Consider the following 25,404-nt stretch of genomic DNA (forward strand, 5'->3'; position numbering starts at 1 on the left):
TCAAACCATATGAAGCTAGTAGGGTCCTGAATGAAGGGACAGTAGGGTTAGGGTTGATGAAAAATGAATATCTTTTGATGCAATCCCTGCAGAAAAGTCCAGTTGTCCTTCCGGCACCAAACCCGGGCACCAGCAAGACTCCCAGCACCAGTACCATCAGCCAGAAGGGCTTTGCCGGCCATGCTATACCTTGTCATCCTCCTCCTGCTCCATACCCACAGCGCGCTCGTGGTTCTATTTGGTAAATAAATAATCCTGCAAGCTGCCATTAGTAACAATCTCATGCACAGAACCTCATAAACACAATGGCCACTGGACTAAATAAGACAGTAACAGACCAATTTGTAATAAATTTTATTTTGTTTTATTTTTTTCGTTCTTTATACGTGTTGGGGTGTTTTTATTTATTTATTTGTAATGCGTAAAAAAAAGAGTATGCTGTTGTTGTGTGTTTTTGTATACTCATGACAGAAGAATTGGAATAAAAAGAAGTGAATTGTGATTAAGTTTTTGCTTGTTATTGTTGTTATTAATTATGAGAAATTAATATTTTTTTCTTATTTACTAAATGTATTAACATATTACATATAAATTTGGTTTTTATTGAATTAATTATCAGTGTCAAATGGTCCAAAACTATTTAATAATTTTTTTTTTTTTTTGTATAAAAAAAGGATTGGGCCAATTGGCATGTAGAAGTGCAGAACTATAAATATATAATTTTATGTCAAGACAGAAATAACGGGTCTGAGAACAAGTATATATATATATAGAGAGAGAGAGAGAGAAAATCTAAAGAATTGAAGACCTCTCTCTACACACACCACAACAACACAACTCTACTTATTTTTTACATTTGTTCTCTCTCTGCTCCCTTCCCTTTAGATTTCTTCATTAATAAAATCCTTGTTTCAAGGTAGAAAACCCAGCTTAAGAAAATTAGGGAAAAAAAAACCCCAGCTTAAGAAGAATATTATTCCTTCAATTCGACATTTAATTGCCTAATCTTCTTGGCCATTTACAACCAGATAAAAATGAATTTTGATTTTTCATTGTGTTCTTAGCAAGCTAGCTTTGGTATACCTGCGTTTGCGATTGAAGTTCAAGTATTATAAACAAACATATTTTGGCATGCCCCGTGGTAAGATAAATATTAAGGAACTTGGAAGATGTGCAAAAAAAAAAAAAAACAAAAACGAAAAAAAAACCAAAGCAAATCACTTTTTTTTTTCTAGATCAATCCATAATACTGTTGATTTTTACACACAAATGTTACATGTGGAAAGTGAAAAATCATATTTTTCATGGTCACAGATTTAAGTATTTCGGTTGCCTCCTCATCGATGAGGTGAAACCTCCTACGTAACATCAAGACAAAATGATTAAGAATGTACGTACACATAAAGGAATCAGGAATTTTGGATGGGAAATTTGTTTCACATCGAATCCGAATGAAAAAGTAGATGAATATATAAGTTGGATATTAATTTCATCTACTAGCTTAAACTTTTGAGTCGAATATTAATTCTACCTAATAACTTAAATTTTTGAGTGGGAAAGAAGCACCTTAATGGACCCTAGTTCAACTATGTTTGATGCTTTGATTCTCTCTCCTGGCCAATCTCAGATAGCATGAATCCAAGAAACATTTAAAGAAAATTAGTTGATCGATTGAGGCATTCCCTATTTAACTTAGGCTAATAGTTAGCCTGAGATATGGCAGCCACACCTTATTTATTCACTAAGCACAAACTTACACATGTTGCTCCACTGTCACTCGTTCAACTTTTTTTTTTTTATATCTTAAAGGGGTGTTGATCCTTCAGCTTCAAATCCTTCTTAACACGCATTTTGAACACGAACTTGGAAGGAATACGGGTCGGGTCTTTGACTTGAGTAATCTCCGCGGATTTGAATTCCATCATTTTCGTAAAATTTGTCTCTCAGCTACTATTCATTCTGGTCTCTTCTGACATTTGATTTTTTTTTTTTTTTACAAATACTTGACTGTTCAGTTATGGGACTTTCATTTGGTGGGTTTCATTTTTTGGAATGATCTTCGCCTTTTTTATTTTATTAATTGATATTACAATGAATTTCCCAAAACAACCCAAATTAACTAGAATAATGTTATCTCAAATATAGAAGCAATCAGGATACAGGAATCGGTGCACAGGCACAAACAAACAAATACAGTTCTGGGATGAGAGGCTTTGCATGGCCTGGATTAACTATTGCACTGTGCATCAAAATTGTTAGAAACGAGGGTATTAAAAATATAAACTTTAGATGAGATTTTGAATAAATTCCGTTAAGAATTTTTTGCGAATCTATAGACGAGCGCGTTCCTCTCCGCAAGTAGATGAACGTGGTACATTTACTTTCTCAAATCCGTTTCCGGGTGAATGAGAAATTAGCTTCAAAGTAAGGTATTTGATAAGCCTAAATGAGTTTGCAAAATGTGAGAAATGTTTGTCCCACATCGGAAAAATATTAAAACCAAAAGGCACCATGATGTCACGCCCCGCCTATGGAGGTTATGCCACGCAGGCGACACGCAGACGCTGAAGAGGACGCTACATGGCAACTGCATGGCAAGTGGAGTTTCTGAAGTCTTCCGGAGTTGTCTAGAGTTGTGTGGAAGATTCTAGATATGTGTAGTATATTCTAGAGTTCTCCAGAATTGGGTGGAGTAGTATGGAGAGTTCTAGAATATTGTAGATATTTGTAGATATGTATGGAAGTGTGAAGAAGGTAAGAGAAGATTCTAGAGAATCGATCTCCACTGCTGGTTGGAATGCATCTTAACCGTCCATTAGGGATGAAGATGCCTATAAATAGAGGTGGGACTTCATTTTGTAGGCAACAAGTCTTGGAGTGAGTCTTGAGAGCGTTGTAGAGAGTTTGAGTGCTAACCTTGTATAAAGCATTCTTTGAAGTAATAGAAGTGTTCTTTTCTTACAAACTTAAGTGTCTTAGTGTGTGTGAGTGTGCAAGCCAAGTGAGGAGAGGGCGATGGCCATTACAACACTAGTAAGCACACGAGGGGAGTGTGTTGGTTAAGGTGTGCATGGGAGTTAGACTGACCAAGCACTTGCAAGAGTAGAAGCAACGTTTTGGTGCCGCACGGGAGTAGCTAGAGTGGTGCTAAAACTCTAAGCCCGTGACAATTAGGCCTATATAAAACCCCCTTTGGTTCATTCCAAAGTACTCCAATTCAGAATCGTTTTCTCTAATTCTGAATTCTCTCATTCCTCTCTCTTCTTCTATAAGTGTCTGTGGGTACGAACCCTTATTTTTGGGTTTGAGCCTTAGTGAGTCACTCATAGTCTAAGTTTAGTTAGTCACTCCGAGTCCAAGTTTGAGTCAGAGAGTACTACACCAAGCCGATTCGCCTATTCCTATGGTTTGCAGTGCTACTACCGAAGGAAGTAAAAGTCATTCTATCATGGGAAATAGACGCCACTGAATTCGTTAGCACCATAGCGGGACAAATCTGTCTTAAGGACATAAAATCTAATACTATAGTATATGGTATAGTTATACCACATATTTTTGGAATACAATTTTAAGACAGATTCGGCTTATACTAGAGATAGATGCCACTGAGTCTGTTAGCAACATAGTGGGGCGAATCTGTCTTAAAAACATAGAATCAAATTCTAACCTCGACTTCTAATCAGGTTCTTTTATCTTATAGTTTTATTTTATTATATTAAATTATATATTTATAGATTATTATTTTATAATAATAATTATATTTATATACATTATATTTTCATATAATAGTTAAATAAATAATACTATAATATATGGTATAGTTATACTACATATTTTTGGAATACATACATCGATCGATAGACACCTGATCTCCCCACTGCACATAAATGATTTTGGGTTTTCCTAAAAGATAAATAATTTGGCATGTGTTGAGGTGGATTGAATAATAATACCCAACTAAATTGAGGTAGTTTTTGAAATATATAAAAAATTTAAATAAATATTTGTTACACCTTACAATTCGTAATTAAATATAAAGAATTCATTACGAGAAAGCTCTAGCCTAACACCATTGTTGTACATTTTATTTAGTCAGTCTATTGGGCCTTGTGCTACTATACTTCTATTTTTGGCAGTTATTCCCCATTCATGGGCTTTGTCTTATCATAAGTTGTTTTTGGGCTGGTCCAGTTCTTGTATAGTCTTATCCTCTTAATCTATAAATTTTTTATTTATCCTTTTAGCAATTGAAAAAATAGAAATTTTTTTTCCCCTTTTTGTTGAGTCTTGCATAAAGGTAAAAATTCAATGAATAGAACAATAAGAATAGAAAAATTCCAAAGACAGCCACCAAAGGGCAAAAGCTACAAGTAGCAAAACCAAAACTAACCTAGCTGGGAACCAGGAAATAGTACAGGAATTTATTAAAAAAGTGCATGAAAAAATCAATTTCTTGTGTTTTTGTTAAATTTGATACTACCTTCAGTGGTTCAATCCAATGTGTTTTCTACTTACTGCAATAAAATGAAAACGAAAACAAAATCAAAAGGTTGTTGATTTATTTGTATGATTTCAATCTGATCAGTTTTTTTTTTTTTTTTTTCTCTGGATTTATTAAAATAAAAAATAACTTTTATTTATTTTAACTACCCAAACTATTACATGCTGTGTCATTTTAATGGAATTACCTGCAAATGAAAGGTGAAATTAAATAAATATATATATAAAAAAAACGATAAAGAGAAAGAAATGTTATTCACGTTAATTAAAACACTGTTTCTTCCTTTAGACTTACCAACACGCAGGGATACCAATTCAATTCAAAACTATTACTAATTAACCCCGCTATATAGTCAACGGTCAAATTCTTTGTTAACATAATACCATATGAAGTAGACCGCTTGATGCATATAAATACACCCCTTTCCTGCCTCTATTCTTCATTAATTTTGTTCGAACAGCTATATATATATACACACATATTATACTCTTTGCAAGTTTATCAGCAAGATTATGAAGTCTGCAAATATTGTTGTAGCCGTTATGGCACTACTTTTCGTTCTAAGCATAAAACCAAATGAAGCTAGTAGGATGACAGTAGGGTGGATGAAAAATGAAAATCTTTTGATGCAGAAACGTGCAGTACCCGTCCTTCCATCGCCAAACCCAGGCACCCTCAGCCAGAAAGGCTTTGCTGCTCATGCTCTTCCTCCTCCAGACGCCCACTCAAAGCTCATGGCTCCAATTGGCGTGGCTATATAGTGTTGGTAAATAATTAAATTCATCATTAACAATTTCACAGTCTCTCCCAAACACAATAGGTGTTCTTTTTGTTCTCTACATGTAGTTGGGGTATTCTTTTTATTTTCTATTTTTATTTTTTGTGTGAAAATAAGATAGTATGCTGTTGGTGTGTATTTTTGCATACTCAATTTGAATAAAAGAAAAGTGAATTAATTGTAATTAAATTTTCGCTTGTTATTGTTTGTTGTAAATTATTTCTTCTTCTGTATGGAGTGTATCGAAAAGATACTGACATGCATGCACTACTATAAGCATACATTTCTCATTAAAATATTCGAAGAGATGGTGCTACGTACGTAATCATTTCGAGTCAATGCTATGACTAAAAACTATATGCAAATATTTAATATTTCTCATTTAATATTTTAAATTTTATAGAATTTATGAAGATGCCCACTAAAATTACAATTTCCCACACTGGATTATTATTATTATTATTATTACTATTATTATTGTTTATTATTATTTTTTTTTTGCATTTTATACTTCAAATTTTTGAGAATTTATGAAGAAGATGTTACTAAAATTATAAAAATGAACCCACTATATAAAGTTTGATATAGTTACCAAAGACACCCCAATGGTAATAAATTGACATTTTTACCCTTTATTTTTTATATTGACCAATTTGAATATTAAAATGACTTTTCTAACCTCGTACCCATAACTTCTTTCCTTCTCTCCTCTCCGCTCCCTCTTCCTTTGTCCCAACACCAACACACACATACTGTCACACAAATTCTCAAAGGATGTAAATTTCCAGTATGCCAACCATCCACAGATAGCACTGTCTCGCAGATCATATGGTACACAAAATTTGTGGCCATATGTAAGTAAATTGGTGAAACACAATTTATATACAAACATATATATATATATATATATATATATATATATACACCCACACACATATATATATATGTATATACAGATACATATATATATACACACACAAGGCGGCGATGAGCGGCGGCAACGACAGAGTTCATCATCACCACCCCACGTGCCTGACACGCTCCTGCAAGTAGATCTAACTCGCGCCGAACGCACCCATGCGCTCCTTTTTCAGCCTTTTTTTTTTTTGTTGACGTTAACCCCTCACAGATCATCACCAACTCTCCACCGCCGCCGCTCTCTACCGTCCGCAGAAGATCTCTATAGCTCTTCCCACGCCAGAGGTGTTTATTAGGCCCCAAATCAAAGGTTCTACAACTGAGATGTTTTGTATTCGTTTTTCTTTAAGATATAGGGAAGAACTTCAACTCATCCTTGATAGCATTTTTGAAGTGGAAACTTGGACGATAAGTGCTCCAATTCGGCCGAGAACCTAGGAACGATCAGTCTTGTGTCCGGACGATCCGGTTTCTTATCTTGGACGAGGTCTTGAAGAGAGGGAGTCCAGGGGGTGCTTCTCCTTTTAATGCAGCAGCCCGCAAGATGCAACAAATGAATCAAAAAACGAGAAGATGCATGTATATACAAAACTATCACTTTAACGACAGTTAGCTAAACAAGAAGTGATCCTTTGCAAACTTGGCACTTGAAGTAAAACCAAAGACTATTGTAAGAATGTGAACGAATCCACATATAGGAACATATATCACAATTACTGCTCTCTGTCGTTAAGCTGATATGTGCTCTTTTTGTATGCTCCTCCCTTTGTTGCACTCCAGATTTATTGATTGTTATGAAATATTTAGTTATATATATTTTTTAATCTTTTGGATTTTCTTTCTTCGCATTTATCATTTTCCTTTATAAAAGGGGTGGAGGTTGCGGTGGAGAGAGAGATTGAGAAGGGTAATTTAGTTATTTAAGTATTTTGATATTTTATAATTAAAATTAATAAAATAGTGAAGGGTAAAATGGACTTTTTACTTGTTTTAAGACTCTGTTTGGATGACAAATTTCTCAAAGGGGTATGATTGTCCAAAAATAGACAAACTTTCATCTGCATGTCCTTACGTCAAACATCAGGGGTCTCTCTGTACTTTACCCAAAAAAAAAAAAAAAAAAAAAAAGAAGGTGAATTATCTTATATTTCATGCTACTATTCAAGTGTCTTACTTGCCTGAGTAGTAATGTTGTCCAAATCATTATATATGACATAATTGCAAAATGATACTGTTCTTTTTGAAATTTGAAATGTTTAAAGAAAAAAATAAGAAAAACCTTTAATTTTCTCTGACTTGTATTTAGAATTCCAAATAAACATGTATCAATCGATCATTATATATGTCCGGCCAAACTGCTGTATTTAGGACTGTTCAACTCTATTTTGGGAAGTAGAGTAACATTCCCTTCCCTTTTAGCTTCAAATCATTCTCTATTTTGGGAAGTAGAGTAACACTGTTTAGGCATTTGTTAGGGAGAGAGGGGTAAGGTGTTTGATCCAATAAGCTCTTCGGTTGAAGTTGAAACCCAATTTTTTTTCCCTCTATGACCCATTCAATTTCAAGCTAAACCATTAGTTTACCCTACTAGTTAACAGTACGTCAAAACTGAAAATATGAAAAGTTCAAGTCATACTGATTAATGGGTTAATTGATGCATATAAATACACATCCTATATATACCATGCATTTTATATATCCTCTCCAAATTTAGTTTTATCAACGATCTTGGAAAAAAAAAAAAGGTTTCGAAAATCAGTTCTACGTACATCAAAGAAGTAGGACATGTATACACCAATAAAACTCAAAACAAGACCCTAAAAAACTAAAAAACGATAAGATATCGACATAGTTATTGAAGTGAAAGGATTTAATTAAATGGTGAAACACATTTATCCGTATACTTAGACGTTGTGATCCAACCCTTATAGATCCTTTCCACTGTTATTATATTATATACTCTAATGCTCTTTCTCCATATAAAATTTTGGTTCGCAAATGCGTATCCTCTCTCCCAAAATTATGGTTTGCCTCAACTTCTACTCTTTCCGGTCTCTTTCTTATTTATTTATTATGGCAAAAGACACATACTCGCGTTGGTCCACTTGAATTCTTGACCTTTTATTTTGAAAAATACATGTGCCACTCGAACACCTCCCATCTTCTTTGAGGATGGTTAATTAGGTATGCCATAGGGCCAAAGACATTTCATGATGTGTTTTTTCTTAAATTTGATATGGTTTGAACTCAAGATCACAACAACTTTGTGGACAAAGAAACAAATGTATGGTGAAATTTGAAAATACTAGTAGAAGAAGATAAAGAGAAAGAAATGGGATTCACGTACGTAATTGCCAAAAAAAAATAAAAAATGGGATTCAGGTTGAAACGCAGTTTTCACCTTTAGGACTTCCCAATACATACGCATTCAAAGTCCAATTCCATTAGTCAACCGTCAAAGTCCCTTTGATCAAGTTAAAACCAAGAAAAATACAAGTCACAACAGAATGCAACATAAGTTGATTGCTTGATGCATATAACTACAAGTTATACAACCCTATCCCTGCATCTATTCTCCATTAATTGTAGTGTTAACAACTATATATATATATATATATATATATATATATATATATTCTCTTTGCATGCTTATTATCAACAACATGAAGCCTCCAAGTACTGTTGTACTGGCCATTATGGCACTACTTTTCCTTCTAAGCATCAAACCATATGAAGCTAGTAGGGTCCTGAATGAAGGGACAGTAGGGTTAGGGTTGATGAAAAATGAATATCTTTTGATGCAATTCCTGCAGAATCGTCCAGTCCTCCGTCCGGCACCAAACCCGGGCACCAGCAAGAATCCCAGCACCAGTACCATCAGCCAGAAGGGCTTTGCCGGCCATGCTATACCTCGTCATCCTCCTCCTCCATACCCACAGCGTGCTCACGGTTCTATTTGGTAAATAAATAATCCTGCAAGCGCCATTAATAACAATCTCATGCACAGAACCTCATAAACACAATGGCCACTGAACTAAATAAGACAGGAACAAACCAATTTGTAATAATATATATATATTTTTTCGTTCTTTGTACGTGTTGGGGTTTTTATTTATTTATTTATTTGTAATGCGTAACAAATAGAGTACACTGCTGTTGTGTGTTTTTGTATACTCATGACAGAAGAATTGGAATAAAAAGAAGTGAATTGTGTTTAAGTTTTTGTTTGTTATTGTTGTTATTACTTATGAGAAATAATATTTTTTCTCATGTACAATAGGTAATTAACATATTACGTATAAATTTCGTTTTTATTGAATTAATTATTAGTGTCAAATGTTCCAAAACTATTTAATAATTTTTTTGTATCAAAAGTGTATTGGGCCAATTGGCATGCAGAACTATAAACATATAATTTTTTTTTATGTCAAGACAGAAATAACGGGTCAGAGAATAAATATATACATATATATATATAGAGAGAGAGAGAAAGAGAGAGAGAGAGAGAGAAAATCTAAAGAATTGAAGACCTCTCTCTCTCCACACACCACAACAACACAACTCTACTTATTTTTTTACATCAGTTCTCTCTCTCCTCCCTTCCCTTTAGATTTCTTCATTAATAAAATCCTTGTTTCAAGGTGGAAAAACCAGCTTAAGAAAATTAGGAAAAAAAAAAAAACACTAGCTCAAGAAGAATATTATTCCTTCAATTCGACATTTAATTGCCTAATCTGCTTGGCCATTTACAACCAAATAAAAATGAATTTTGTATTCTTCATTGTGTTCTTAGCAAGCTAGCTTTGGTAACACCTGCGTTTGCGATTGAAGTCCAAGTATTATAAACAAACATATTTTGGCATACCCTGTGGTGAGACAAATATTAAGGAACTCGGAAGATGTGAAAAAAGAAAAAAATAAAAAATAAAAAAAACGAAGCAAATCACTTTTATTTTTCTAGATCAATCCAATAAAGATAATACTGTAGATTTTTACACACAAATATTACATGTGTGGAAAGTGAAAAATCATATTTTTCATGGGAACATTTAAGTATTTCGGTTGCCTCCTCATCGATAAGGAGAAACCTCCTACATAACATAAAGACAAAACGATTTGTGTTCTTTAATTGGAGCTAGAATAAGAATCCCTTTTGATCCTAATCTCTAGCCCTATCTATATACACGATACCTCTCACGTTAATTATTCGGTTATTCACGCACAAACCTACAAAATACAGAATAATCGAGAGTGAGAGATATAGGGTTTCCACAAAACTATGTATTTCGGGGATATAAAGGTAAAGGTTTACTGGTATTCAAGACTAAAAGAGGAGCAATCCAATTCACTGTTATTCTCGAAATGTTGACGATTAATCAATCATTTAAAAGGTATGAGTTCTCTTTTTCCATACTTCTTGATTTGATGAAAAATCACGTAGTTAAGATCCAAAAAATTTATAATCGCGTTCGTTTTTCCTTCATAGGCGAGTATGGATTTAGATATTAAACCCGCTGCAGGTTACGGGACGAGTACGGGTTTTGAGAAACATCTATCCCGCCCCGCTCTTTATACTTTATTATATATATATATATATTTATATATATATAGATGTATATATGTGTTATAGATATATTCACATTATTGTGTGTATATATATATATATATATATATATCATTATTTTCATTGCATAGAATGTATAGATTTTATCAATTTATTTATATAGATAACCAAAAAAAAAAAAAAAATGAAAATGGGGCTGGCCTGGGCAGGGTGGGCACGGTTATACGCATCTCTTACCGGGGTGGGTATAGATTTTGAAATTAAAACTCGTCGCGAGTACGAGGCAGGTATAGATTTGTCCATAATTATATGAATTTAGGCAAATCTGCTCCATACCCACCCCATTTTTCTTTTTCTCTCTATTTGTAAGATTTCAATTTGATTACATGCTCTTTTTTTTTTTTTTCTTTAGATTTATAAAATATAAAAAAAAAAATTGACTTTTAGTTATTTTAACTACCCCAACTATTACATGCTGGTGTCATTTTAATGGAATTACCTGCAAATGAAAGGTGAAATTAAATAAATAAATAAAAATGAAAATTGAAGCTAGTAGGATGACAGTAGGGTGGATGAAAAATGAAATTCTATGGTGAAATTAAAATATAAATATATATACAAAATTCAAGAACAGAATCGTGCGGGTTCGGATTCAAAGTGAATAATATTATACCATGTGGTGGAATGGGTCGACAACGTTAGTACATCACTCTATGTATATCACGCTTTTCTTTTGTTCTATTTCTTTTTATGAAATAACTGAATTGTTCATGAAATTGCTTGCAAATCTATGGTGAAATTAAAATATAAATAAATGTATATATATAAAAGAAGAAGATAAAGGTAAATAGGGATGGCAATTTGTACCGCCCCGCTAGGGCCTCGCTTTGTACTGCCCTAATGGTACGAGTATAAGAATTGTTTATTAAGAGCGGGGCCGGGCGGGACAAATGTTTCTCAAAACCCATACCCACCTCGTAACCTGCGACGAGTTTAATATCTAAATCCAAACTCCCCATATTATAGATATATACACATTATTGTGTTCATGTTATTTACTATATATATATATATATCATTGTTTTCATTGTATAGAATTTATAGATTTTATCAATTTATTTATTTAGATAACCAAAAAAAAAAAAATTTGTAAACGGGGCTGGCCTGGGCGGGTCGGGCACAGGTACACGTATCTCATACCGGGGTGGGTATGGATTGTGCAATTAAAACCCGGGGGAGTGAGAGTGGTATAAATTTGTCCAAATTAAATAAGACATGTACGAATTTAGGTAAATCGCCATCCTAAAGAGAGAGAATACTTACCAAAACAAAAAATTGACGTTGAAAAGCATTTTTTCCTTTAGGACTTCCCAATACAAACGTTAAATACCCATTCAAATTCAAGTCTACTAGTAACCCTGCTGCATAGTCGACATTCAAAGCCCTTTGATCAAGTTAAAACCATGAAAGATTTCAACTCCAAAAGTCATATATATATATATATATATATATATATATATATATATATATATACCAGTTGCATGTTTGCTTGATGCATATATAAATACACCCCTCTCCCAGCATCTAATCTCCATTAATTGTGTTTTGACAACATTATACTCTTTGCATATACGCTTATCACCAAGATGAAATATCCCAGTATTCTTGTAGCCATTATGGTACTACTTTTCCTTCTAAGCATCAAACCATATGAAGCTAGTAGGGTCCTGAATGAAGGGACAGTAGGGTTAGGGTTGATGAAAAATGAATATCTTTTGATGCAATCCCTGCAGAAAAGTCCAGTCGTCCTTCCAGCACCAAACTTGGGCACCAGCAAGACTCCCAGCACCAGTACCATCGACCAGAAGGGCTTTGCCGGCCATGCTATACCTCGTCATCCTCCTCCTGCTCCATACCCACAGCGCGCTCATGGTTCTACTTGGTAAATAAATAATCCTGCAAGCTGCCATTAATAACAATCTCATGCACAGAACCTCATAAACATGAACAATGGCCACTGGACTAAATAAGACAGGAACAAACCAATTTGTAATATATTTTTTTTTCGTTTGGTTGTGGTGTGTTTTTGTACACTCATGACAGAAGAATTGGAATAAAAAGAAGTGAATTGTGATTAAGTTTTTGTTTGTTATTAATTATGAGAAATTAATATTTTTTCTTATGTACAAAAGGTGTTGACATATTACATATAAATTACGTTTTTATTGAATTAATTATCAGTGTCAAATGTTCCAAAACTATTTAATAATTTTTTTTTGTATAAAAAAGGATTGGACCAATTGGCATGCAGAACTGTAAACATATAATTTAAGACACAAATAATGGGAGAATAAGTGTATATATATATATATATAGAGAGAGAGAGAGAGAGAGAATCTAAAGAATTGAAGACCTCTCTCTACACACACCGCAACAACACAACTCTACTTATTTTTTACATTAGTTCCCTCTCAGCTCCCTTCCCTTTAGATTTCTTCATTAATAAAATCCTTGTTTCAAGGTAGAAAAACTAGCTTAAGAAAATTAGGAAAAAAAAACACCAGCTTAAGAAGAATATTATTCCTTCAATTCGACATTTAATTGCCTTATCTTCTTGGCCATTTACAACCAAATAAAAATGAATTTTGTATTTTTCATTGTGTTCTTAGCAAGCTAGCTTTGGTACACCTGTGTTTACGATTGAAATTCAAGTATCATAAACAAACATATTTTGGCATGTCTGGTGGTGAGACAAATATTAAGGAACTAGGAAGACATGAAAAAAGAAAAGAAAAAAAAAAAACCCAAAGCAAATCACTTTTATTTTTCTAGATCAATCCATTAAAGATAAAACTGTAAATTTTTACACACAAATGTTACATGTGGAAAGTGAAAAATTATATTTTTCATGGGGATATTTAAGTATTTTGGTTGCCTCCTCATTGATGAGGAGAAACCTCTTACATAATATAAAGACAAAATGACCTGTGTTTTTTTTTTTAAAATTTAAAATATGAAAAGAAAGTTTTATATAAAACTTTCTCTCTTATTTAAAATTAAAAATGTACAAATAACAGATATCAGGTGGGGAATTTGTCCCACGTCGAATACGAATGAAAAAGTGTATTAGTATATAAGTTGGGTATTAGTCTCATTTATATATATATAAAACTCTCTCTTTTATTTAAAATTAAAAATGTACGCATAACAGATATTAGGTGGGGAATTTGTCCCACATCGAATACGAATGAAAAAGTGCATTAGTATATAAGTTGGGTATTAGTCTCATTTACTAATATTAGGTGGGGAATTTGTCCCACATCGAATACGAATGAAAAAGTGCATTAGTATATAAGTTGGGTATTAGTCTCATTTACTAACTTAAACTTTTGAGTCGAATAATAATTCTACCTAACCCTAGTTCAACTATGTTTAAAAATTAGTTGATCGATTGAGGCATCCTCTAATTAACTAAGCACAAACTTACACATGTTGCTCCACTGTCACTAGTTCAACACTTTTTTTTATATCTTAAAGGGGTGTTGATCTTTCAGCTTCAAATCCTTCTTAACACGCATTTTGAACAGGAACTTGGAAGGTCTTTGACTTGAGTAATCTCCGCGGATTTGAATTCCATCGTTTTCGTAAAATTTGTCTCAGCTACTATTCATTCTGGTCTCTTCTGACCTTTGAATTTTTTAGTTTTTTTTACAAATACTTGACTGTTCAGTTATGGGACTTTCATTTGGTGGGTTTCTTTTTTTTGGAATGATCTTCGCGTTTTTTATATATATTTTTTATTTTATTAATTGATATTACAATGAATTTCCCAAAACAACCTAAATTGACTAGAATAATGTTATCTGAAATATAGAAGCAATCAGGATACAGGAATAGGTGCACAGACACAAACAAATAAATACAGTTCTGGGATGAGGCTTTGCAAGGCCTAGATTAACTATTGTGCTGGGCATCGAAACTGTTGGAAATAGAGGCATTAAAAATATAAACTTTGGATGAGATTTTGAATAGATTTCGTTAAATTTTTTTTGCGAATCTATAAACGAGCGCGCTCCTCTCTGCAAATAGATGAATTGTGGTATATTTACTTTTTCAAATCCGTTTCCGGGTGAATGAGAAATTAGCTCCAAAGTAAGGTGTTTGATAAACCAAAATGAATTTGCAAAATGTGAGAAATGTTTGTCCCACATCGGAAAAATATTAAAACCAAAAGGCACCATTAGGCCTATATAAAACCTCATTGGGTTCATTCCAAAGTACTCCAATTCGGAATCCTTTTCTCTAATTCTGAATTCTCTCCTTCCTCTCTCTTCTTCTATAAGGCTAAGAGAATGAGAATGGAATGTAATGAATATTACCATTCTAATATTTAGTGTGACACGGTGAATCATTATGGAATAAAATAATTATTAGCATTCAATTGTTTGGTTGACTATCATTAAATCTGGAATGAAATGATTTTTTTTTTCTCAAAAATACCCTTTTCATTATTTTTTAATAAAATCAATCTAATTAATATTCTGTCAATACAATTTTATCCAAAAACGGGTTGAATACTTAACCTAAGAAGCTGATGTAAAAGCTAATATATATAATATGGTTGAAGGTCCTGTAACTTTTTGTCAATGGCAGCTCTGTGTATATTCAGAAGAGAGGGAAGGTGAAAGACCTTTACCACGTCTAATAAAAAAGCTCGAGAAACGTAAAAAATGGAATGTGAAAGATTTTTGGTCTATACAAAATATTTTTTCCTTATTGGAATGTGATGAAGGGCTTATTGAGAATATTATAAAAATATTTAATCTTACTATGGAATGGAATAGCCATTCTATAGGTTTAGTAATGGAATGGATTTTCATTCCCTGGAATGAATTTTCATTCCATTCGAATGGTCATTTCATTTTATTCATGCACACCAAACAAATGAATGGTTAGAATGGGCATTCCATTCCATTATATTCCTAGACGCCAAACGTAGCATAAGTGTCTGTGGGTACGAGCCCTTATTTTTGGGTTTGACCCTTAGTTAGTCACCCATAGTCTAAGTTTAATCAGTCACTCTGAGTCCGAGTTTGAGTTAGAGAGTACTATACTGAGCCGGTTCGCCTATTCCTTTGGTTTGTAGTACTGCTACCGAAGGAAGTAAACGTCGTTCTATCCTAGGAGATAGACGCCACTGAGTCCATTCACCATAGCGGGGCGAATCTATTTTAAGGACATAGAATCAAATTTTAGCCTAGACTTCTAATTAGGTTCTTTTATCTTATAGTTTTATTTTATTATATTAAATTATATATTATAAGTAATTATATATTTATAGATTATTATTTTATAATAATAATTATATTTATATACATTATATTTTCAGATAATATTTAAATAAATAATACTATAATATATGGTATAGTTATACCACATATTTTTGGAATACAATCTTAAGACATATTCGACTTATACTAGAGATAGACGCCACTGAGTCCGTTAACACTATAGCAGGGTGAATCTGTCTTAAGGATATAGAATCAAATTCTAGCCTCGACTTCTAATCAGGTTCTTTTATCTTATAGTTTTATTTTATTATATTAAACTATATATTATAAGTAACTATATATTTATAGATTATTAGTTTATAATAATAATTATATTTATATACATTATATTTTCAGATAATATTTAAATAAATAATACTATAGTATATGGTATAGTTATACCATATATTTTTGGAATACAATCTTAAGACATATTCGGCTTATACTATAATTTAATTATTTAAATATTGTTGTTATTTTATTTCTGTAAATTTGACTTGACTGTGGTATATATATTTAATATATATAAGATGAATGGCAAGTACAAGTACTACTATGCTTAATGTTCCCGTCAGTCATGGGGAGAAGCCCGAAAAATTTAATGGGGCGGAGTTTAAAATGTGGCAACAGAAAATGATGTTCTACCTTACAACATAAAATCTGTGCCAACTAGAGGTGGGAAAAAATATTTTATTACTTTTATTGATGATTGCACAAGATACTGTTATGTATACTTGTTAAGAAGTAAAGATGAAGCCTTAGAAATGTTTAAACATTACAAGAATGAAGTTGAGAATCAACTTGACAAAAATATAAAGGTGTTTAGAAGTGATAGAAGTGGTGAATACGAAGCACCATTCGCTGACATTTGCTCAGAACATGGTATTATTCATCAAATTACAACTCCTTATTCACATCAACAGAACGGTGTTACTGAAAGCAACAACCGTACCTTAAAAGAAATGATGAATACTATGTTGATAAGTTCTGGTTTAACCTAGAATTTGTGGGGAGAAGCTTTGCTTTCTGTTAATTATGTTCTCAACAAAATACCTCAAAAAAAAAAAAAAAAAAAAAAAAAAAAACAAATCTGACACCTTAGGAATTATGAAAAGGCCAAAAACCTTCCTATAAATTCTTAATAGTGTGGGAGTGTTTAGCTAAGGTTATGGTTCCTACTTTTAAGAAAGTTAAGATAGGACCAAAAACCTTTGATGGTACTTTTATAGGCTGCATGTGCACAGAATAATAATACATATCATTTTCCTTATGCATAAATCATACATTCTTGACATCCATATCAATACAATTATTGAGTCAAGGAATGCTTGTTTCTTTGAAGATATACTTCCTTGTAAAAATCCTCTTAAAAGAAATCATGATATTGCTAATAGAAATATACAAGATAATATAAATTAAGAGTCTCTAGAGGATGAAAATAAGGAAGAACCTAGACGTAGCAAAAGAGTTATAACGTCTAAGTCATTTAGTCCTGATTTTCTAACATATATATTGGAGAATGAGCTACAAAGTTATAAGGAAGTTATGTCTTCTCTTGAAACTCCTTTATAGAAAGATGCCGTAAATAGTGAAATTGAATCCATCATGCAAAATCATACTTGGGAGTTGGTAGATCTTCCTCCTGGTACTAAACCTTTAGGGTATAAGTGAATTTTTAAGAGGAAGATGAAGCTTGATGGTTCAATATATAAATATAAAGCTATGCTTATTACTAAGGGATACAGGCAAGAAGAATGCTTGGATTATTTTTATACATATTCACCAGTCAGAAGAATAACATCCATTAGATTGTTACTAGTTATTGCGGCATTGCAAAATTTAGAAATACATTAAATAGATATTAAGACTGCATTCTTGAATGGTGAATTAGAAAAGGAAATCTATATGGAACAACCTGAAGGTTTTATTATCCTAAAAAAAGAAAAAAAGGTGTGCAAACTTATAAAATCCTTATATGGATTAAAACAAGCACCTAAACAATGGCATAAAAAATTTGACAAAGTGATGTTGTCAAATGGTTTTAGAATTAATGAGTGTGATAAATGTGTTTATGTGAAAAATACTCAAAATGGATATGTCATTATGTGCCTATATGTGGATGATATGCTAATAATGGGTAGTATTGATGTTATAATCAAAACTACTAAAAAGATATTGACCAAAAACTTCGATATGAAAGATTTAGGCATAGCTAATGTCATACTAGGAATTAAGATTTCTAGAATATCAGATGGTCTAGTATTATCTCAATCTCACTATATTGAGAAAATATTAGAAAAGTTTAATAAAAAAGATAGTAGTCTTGTAAAGATTCCTATTGATGTAAATCTTCATTTATCGAAAAATACTGGTCCTAACATATCAGAACTTGAATATTCTAGCATTATAGGAAGCTTAATGTATTTGATGAATTGCATACGACCAGACATAGCATACTCAGTTAATAAATTGAGTAAATATACAAGTAATCTAGGAAAGAACCATTGGACTGCAATAATCAGGATTATAAGATATTTAAGATATACCATAAGTTATGGATTACATTATTCTAGATATCTAGTAGTACTTGAAAGATATAGTGATGCTAATTGGATATCAGATACGAAGGATTCTAAATCCACCAGTGGCTATGTCTTTACTATTGGAGGAAGTGCCATATCTTGGAAATCTTTAAAACAAACTTGTATTGCCAGACCCACTATGGAATCTGAATTTATTGCTTTAGATAAAGCTGGTGAAGAAGCTGAGTGGCTTCGTAATTTCTTAGACGATATTCCAAATTGGCCTAAACCTGTGCCCGCTATATATATACATTGCGATAGTCAATCAGTAATTGGAAGGGCATAAACTAATATGTATAACGGTAAGTCTCGACATATACATTGACGACACTATACTGTTAAACAATTGCTCTCAAGTGGGATAATCTCAATAGATTATATCAGGTCAAAAGATAATTTAGCGGATCCGTTTACAAAAGGTTTGACAAGAGAGTAAGTGTATAGTTCATCGAGAGGAATGGGATTAAAGCCGAAAGCTAACGAGTCGTCTTAATGGAAACCCAGCCTAGTTGACTGGAGATCCCAAGATCTAGGTTCAAAGGGACAACTGAAATTTTGAATGGCTCACTAGAAGCACTAAGAAGATTTAATCTTCAACCCATTACTATGATGAGACAGTGTTACCTACATCGATGAGTAGGAAATGCAATGCTTTTAATGACACTTATACTTTAAAGATTCAAGTGAGGTATAGTAGGATACTCTTAATAAGAAGTCACCTATATGAGTGTGAAGTGGGGCCGCTTCTATGAGAACTTCTAAGGCTAAGTATTCTAGAGGACTCATGAAATAACAGGAATTGTTCAGGGCTATATGAACACAACCATGAGAACCAACTTTGTACGGGAAGGAACTATGTGTTTGTTATTGTCTTGGTTTACATCAACGGCTGAACAGTTTAAGACATCATGTTCACTGGTTAGCCAGTAAATCCAATAGTAATACACTAGGGAATGTTCAAGGCCAAAAGCTGCCTATCCTGATGCAGCTACTTTTCAATAGTACTATCTCTAGTGTCTGTATCTTCTTCATCTTTTTCATTTGCAATTTACGCAAATTTCCATTCATGTGAGGGATTATTGAAAACAGGGGCATTAAAAATATAAACTTTGGATGAGATTTTAAATAGATTCCATTAAGAATTTTTTGCGGATCTATAGACGAGCACGTTCCTCTCTACAAGGAGATGAACGTGGTATATTTACTTTCTCAAATCCGTTTCTGGGTGAATGAGAAATTAGCTCCAAAGTAAGGTGTTTGATAAGCCTAAATGGGTTTGTAAAATATGATAAATGTTTGTCCCACATCGAAAAAATATTAAAACCAAAAAACACTATGACGCTTATATAAACCCCCCTTGGGTTCATTCCAAAGTACTCCAATTCAGAATCCTTTTCTCTAATTCTGAATTCTCTCCTTCCTCTCTCTTCTTCTATAAGTGTATGTGGGTACGAGCCCTTATTTTTGGATTTGAGCCTTAGTCAGTCATTCCTAGTCCAAGTTTAGTTAGTCACTTCGAGTCTGAGTTTGAGTCCGAGAGTACTACACCGAGCCGGTTCGCCTATTCCTTTGGTTTGCAGTGCTACTATCGAAGGAAGTAAAAGTAGTTGTATCTACTATCGAAGGAAGTAAAAGTAGTTGTATCTTGGGAGATAGACACTATTGAGTCTGTTAGCACCATAGCGGGGCGAATCTGTCTTAAGGACACAGAATCAAATTCTAGCCTCGACTTCTAATCAGGTTCTTTTATCTTATAGTTTTATTTTATTATATTAAACTATATTATAAGTAATTATATATTTATAAATTATTATTTTATAATAATTATTATATTTATATACATTATATTTTTAGATAATATTTAAATAAATAATACTATAGTATATGGTATAGTTATACCAAATATTTTTGGAATATAGACATCGATTGATTCAGCTCGGACAAGAAAGACACCTGATCTCCCCATTGCACATAAAAGATTCAGGGTTTTCCTAAAAGATAAATGATTTGGCATGTGTTGAGGTATGGATTGAATAATAATACCCAACTAAATTGAAATAGTTTTTGAAATATATAAAAAATTGAAATAAATTATTTGCTACATCTTAGAATTCGTAATTAAATAAAGAGAATTCATCACTCTTGTGACGAGAAAGCTCTAGCCTGACACTTTAGTCAGTCTCTTGGGCCTTATGCCACTATACTTCTATTTTTGGCAGTTATTCCCCATTCATGGGCTTTGTTACTTATCATAAGTTGTTTTTGGGCTGGTCCAGTTCTTGTATAGTCTTTTCTTTTTAATCTATATATTTTTTATTCATCTTTTTAGCAATTGAAACAATAGAATTTTTTTCCCCCTTTTTGTTGAGTCTTGCCTAAAGGAAAAAATTCAATGAATAGAACAATAAAAATAGAAAAATTCCAAAGACAGCCACCAAAGGGCAAAAGCTACAAGTAGCAAAACCAAAACTAACCTAGCTGGGAACCAGGAAATACTACAGGAATTTATTAAAAAAGTGCATGAAAAAATCAATTTCTTGTGTTTTTGTTAAATTTGATACTATCGTCAGTGGTTTTTTTTTTTTTTTTTTTTTTTTTTTAAAAGTTAAGGGTAAGCTTGTATTGAAGGTAATAGAGTAATTACATGGTGCCCACAATGAGGGGAAAACAAAACAACAAATAGGCCGATCCCATCAACACAATGCACAACAACAATTCAAGTAAGGTAGAACAAAACTTGCTGGTACTGACTACGACAAAGTGATTGACCCAAAGGGTAGCTGCTATGTTTCAATCCATCCAACCAATATCTCTGATATCAGCTTTATGTTGTCAACCAAGAGTGCCCATGTTTTGCTCCACAAGCTTGAACAAACAAGCTGTGAAGATCATCCTCAGTTGAAATACTCCTAAGTTCAGCACAATTCTTCATCTTGATTGTTGCAAGCTTAGCTCGGACACAAGACTAGACTTGGGAGAAGATGTGATTAGGGCTAGTGTATGAATTCTTGAAGGCTCTTCCATTTCTCTCAAGCCAAAGATAATAAATTGCTGCAGACAACAAGAGTTTGTGAATCAGAAAGTTACCAGAAGACCAATGTGTTGAGCACCAATAGATTTGTTCATTCCAGGAGTTGAGAAGAATGTAGAAGCCTGCAACCTCTTGTATAGCATTCCATACATACGAACTGAACTTACATCTAAAGAATAAATGGTCTAATGATTGACTCTTAGCCAGACAGAGATAACACATGTTAACATAATGCTTATTAAGCATAGGCTTTGAATCCAATGTATACAGCCTACCCCTTACTGCAAGCCAAGCAATGCAGCTGTGCTTAGGGATATGGTATTTGAACCAAATTAATTTGTGCCATATAAAGGATGGGGAAGGAGGAGCAAAGTAAGCAAATGTTTGGGAGAATAAGTAAGCACCAGATGAGCTAGGCATCCACAAAATATTATCACTTTCCTCTGAGGGTGGTTGTATAGAGTACTGCTGAAAAAGGAAGTTTAGAGACTGAAAAAATTGAGGGTATGCTAGAAATAGAGGTACCATCCAATGTCCATTGGAAATTAGGCTATCAACTGTGACTGAAGAGTCCAGTTGAAGAATTTTCAAGTCATTTAATTCCAACTGCTTTACAATTGGGCCATTTGGTAACCAAAAAACCAGCCAGAGCTTTGTATCCTTTCCACAACCAACCTTGTAAAATATAATGCTTCTAGTCATTTCTCCAATGTGTTTTCTACTTACAGCAATAAAACGAAAACGAAATCAATAGGTTGTTGATTTATTTGTATGATTTCAATCTGATGAGATTTTTTTTTTTTGGATTTATAAAACTAAAAAATAACTTTTATTTATTTCAACTACCCAAACTATTATTTGCTGTGTCATTTTAATGGAATTACCCAAACTACTTACAGCAATAAAATGAAAACGAAAATGAAATCAAAAGGCTGTTGATTTATTTGTATGATTTCAATCTGATCAGATTTTTTTTTTATTCTCTGGATTTATTAAAATAAAAAATAACTTTTATTTATTTTAACTACCCAAGCTATTACATGCTGTGTCATTTTAATTGAATTACCTGCAAATGAACGGAGAAATTAAATAAATATAAAAAAAATACGATAAATAGAAAGAAATGTTATTCACGTTAATTAAAACACAGTTTCTTCCTTTAGACTTACCAACACGCAGGGATACCAATTCAATTCAAAACTATTACTTATTAACCCCGCCATATAGTCAACGGTCAAATTCCTTGTTAACTTAAAACCATGAAAAAATCAAGTCATAATACCATATGAAGTTGACCGCTTGATGCATATAAATACACCCCTATCCTGCATCTATTCTTCATTAATTTTGTTCTAACAGCTACATATACACACACACATTATACTCTTTGCATGTTTATCAGCAAGATTATGAAGTCTGCAAGTATTGTTGTAGCCGTTATGGCACTACTTTTCGTTCTAAGCATCAAACCGAATGAAGCTAGTAGGATGACAGTAGGGTGGATGAAAAATGAAAATATTTTGATGCAATCCCTGCCGAAACGTGCAGTACCCGTCCTTCCGTCGCCAAACCCGGGCACCCTCACCCCAAAAGGCTTTGCTGTTCATGCTCTTCCTCCTCCAGACGCCACTCTAAGGTCATGGCTCCATTTGGTGTGGCTATATAGTGTTGGTAAATAATTATATTCATCATTAACAATTTCACAGTCTCTCCCAAACACAATAGGTGTTCTTTTTGTTCTCTACATGTAGTTGGGGTATTCTTTTTTTATTTTTATTTGTTGTGTGAAAATAATATAGTATACTGTTGGTGTGTATTTTTGCATACTCAATTTGAATAAAAGAAAAGTGAATTAATTGTAATTAAATTTTCGATTGTTATTGTTCGTTGTTAATTATTTCTTCTTCTGTATGGAGTGTATAGAAAAGGAGCTGACATGCATGCACTATAAGCATACATTTCCCATTAAAGTATTCAAAGAGATGGTGCTACGTACGTAATCATCTCGAGCCAGTGCTATGACTAAAAACTATATGCAAATATTTAATATTTCTAATTTTAATTACAAAAGGTATTAACATATTTCATATAAATTTGGTTTTTATTGAATTAATTATCTGTTTTCTCTTAAGAGTTGTTTGACGCTTAAGTAGTAGTAAAGTTGTGTGATGCTCTAAAAGCTTGTGGAATTACAACCTCTTAGGATTTATCTCTGAATGTTTCCATGAAACTTTTGTTGATGAACCTGTTTGCGAATCTCTATATAATTTACTTGCACTGTTTGTGAAAACTAGGAATCACCCACATTATGTGCACCATATGCATATGGAGTAATAATGGAAGCATCAGCCAGACCAATTTTGTGGGGTGACAGATTGTTTTTCGTCTATGTTCTGTACTTCCACGTAATGGGACTAGTTTCACTAATTTGATTGAGATAAATTGGTAATTATGTGACCCTGATCAATGTATTGGTTCAGGAAGAACCAAAGTTGTGATGCCCTGGCTTGCATGTTTCAACTTTTAGATGTGTTTTTTTTTTTTTTTTTGAATCATGCTCAAATTTACAAACTTTCTTCGCTTTGGGATCCTTATTTGCGTGACTTTTTTTTTTACTACATAACAGGTATGATATGGCTTTGAACCGTTGGCTGAAGGAGACAAGTGTACCAAGAAAAGCCCCCAACGACTCGTCATTTGGTTTTGTTGTGTTGGACAGGGAGTTGCATGTGATGACTCTTCTGAACGGAATTGATTCAACAGAGACACGAAGATCACGACAGCAAAAGAGGGCAGCAACACTGTTCATACAGATATACCATCCTAGGAGGAAGTCATGGAGAACTCTATCACAAAGCCACCATTTCACAACCCTTTAGATTTCAAAACTGCGGTTATGTGCACCATTTGCCTGTAGAAGATTCCATTGATTTCTCTGGTGTGTGTAACGCTGTTATTACGTCTGCATAATGCTCGTTTCATCTTTTAGCTTCAGTACCTTGATGGTTAGTATGTTATAGTATTTGTATATGCCAGTGTATAGCTTGATGAGGATGATTGCATTCCAATAAAAATGTTGTATTGATTTTCACTTGACTTGTGTAGATAACTTCCACAAGTAAATGTATCTAAATTTTGTGTATATCTCTTCATTTCTATATATTATTTGTGACCATCTGTAATCCTGAAAAATTTGTCTATTCCTATTCAGGGCTGCACTTAGATTTAAATAAAAAGCTTTTGATTTTTGGAGCCATTAGAACTTTGGTTTGGGAGGTCCTGGTTCTGTGTTTACACTTATTTCCAGAGAAGATGGTGGGTGGTTAATATGGTCTCATAGCATGCAAGGTCGGATAATTAAAATTGAAACACATAAAAGGGGCCGTTTTAGCTGTAATAGAGGGTGTAAGCGAGACTTCAAAGGAGTAGTTGATCCCTTTTACCATCAAACAGTTAAGAGAGTGTAGGTGAGTCCTCCAAGGAGCGAGTGATCACTTTTAGCATCAAATTCTTTTTCATAACGCAACTTTAGCAATCATAAATTTCAATTGCATGATCCATCCAGGTTAATTGAAAGCATTAATAGGGAAAGACTGGATACAGACCTAATAATATCTTGCAATCCAAAACTAAACTAATAATATCTTTCTCTGCAACCCATAGTCTCATGAGTCTTTGTCCCATTCAAATGATGAAACTT

At 33.1% G+C, this 25,404-nt stretch overlaps 1 protein-coding gene across 1 annotated transcript in view; it reads left to right on the forward strand.

Annotated features, from left to right (window-relative positions):
* LOC132306833 (F-box/kelch-repeat protein OR23) overlaps positions 1-24,846 on the forward strand; it is a 32,905-nt gene extending 8,059 nt beyond the window's left edge. The window contains exon 2 of the mRNA XM_059804402.1: positions 24,331-24,846. Within this exon, the coding sequence (XP_059660385.1) occupies positions 24,331-24,583 (253 nt within the window). The 3' untranslated portion in view covers positions 24,584-24,846. The remainder of the gene's footprint in view (positions 1-24,330) is intronic.
* The last annotated feature ends 558 nt before the right edge of the window (positions 24,847-25,404 follow it).

This window comes from Cornus florida, unplaced genomic scaffold, assembly GCF_030987335.1.
Source record: "Cornus florida cultivar Cherokee Brave unplaced genomic scaffold, ASM3098733v1 CherokeeBrave_3.0.0_Hap2_Chr05, whole genome shotgun sequence".
NCBI lineage: Eukaryota > Viridiplantae > Streptophyta > Magnoliopsida > Cornales > Cornaceae > Cornus > Cornus florida.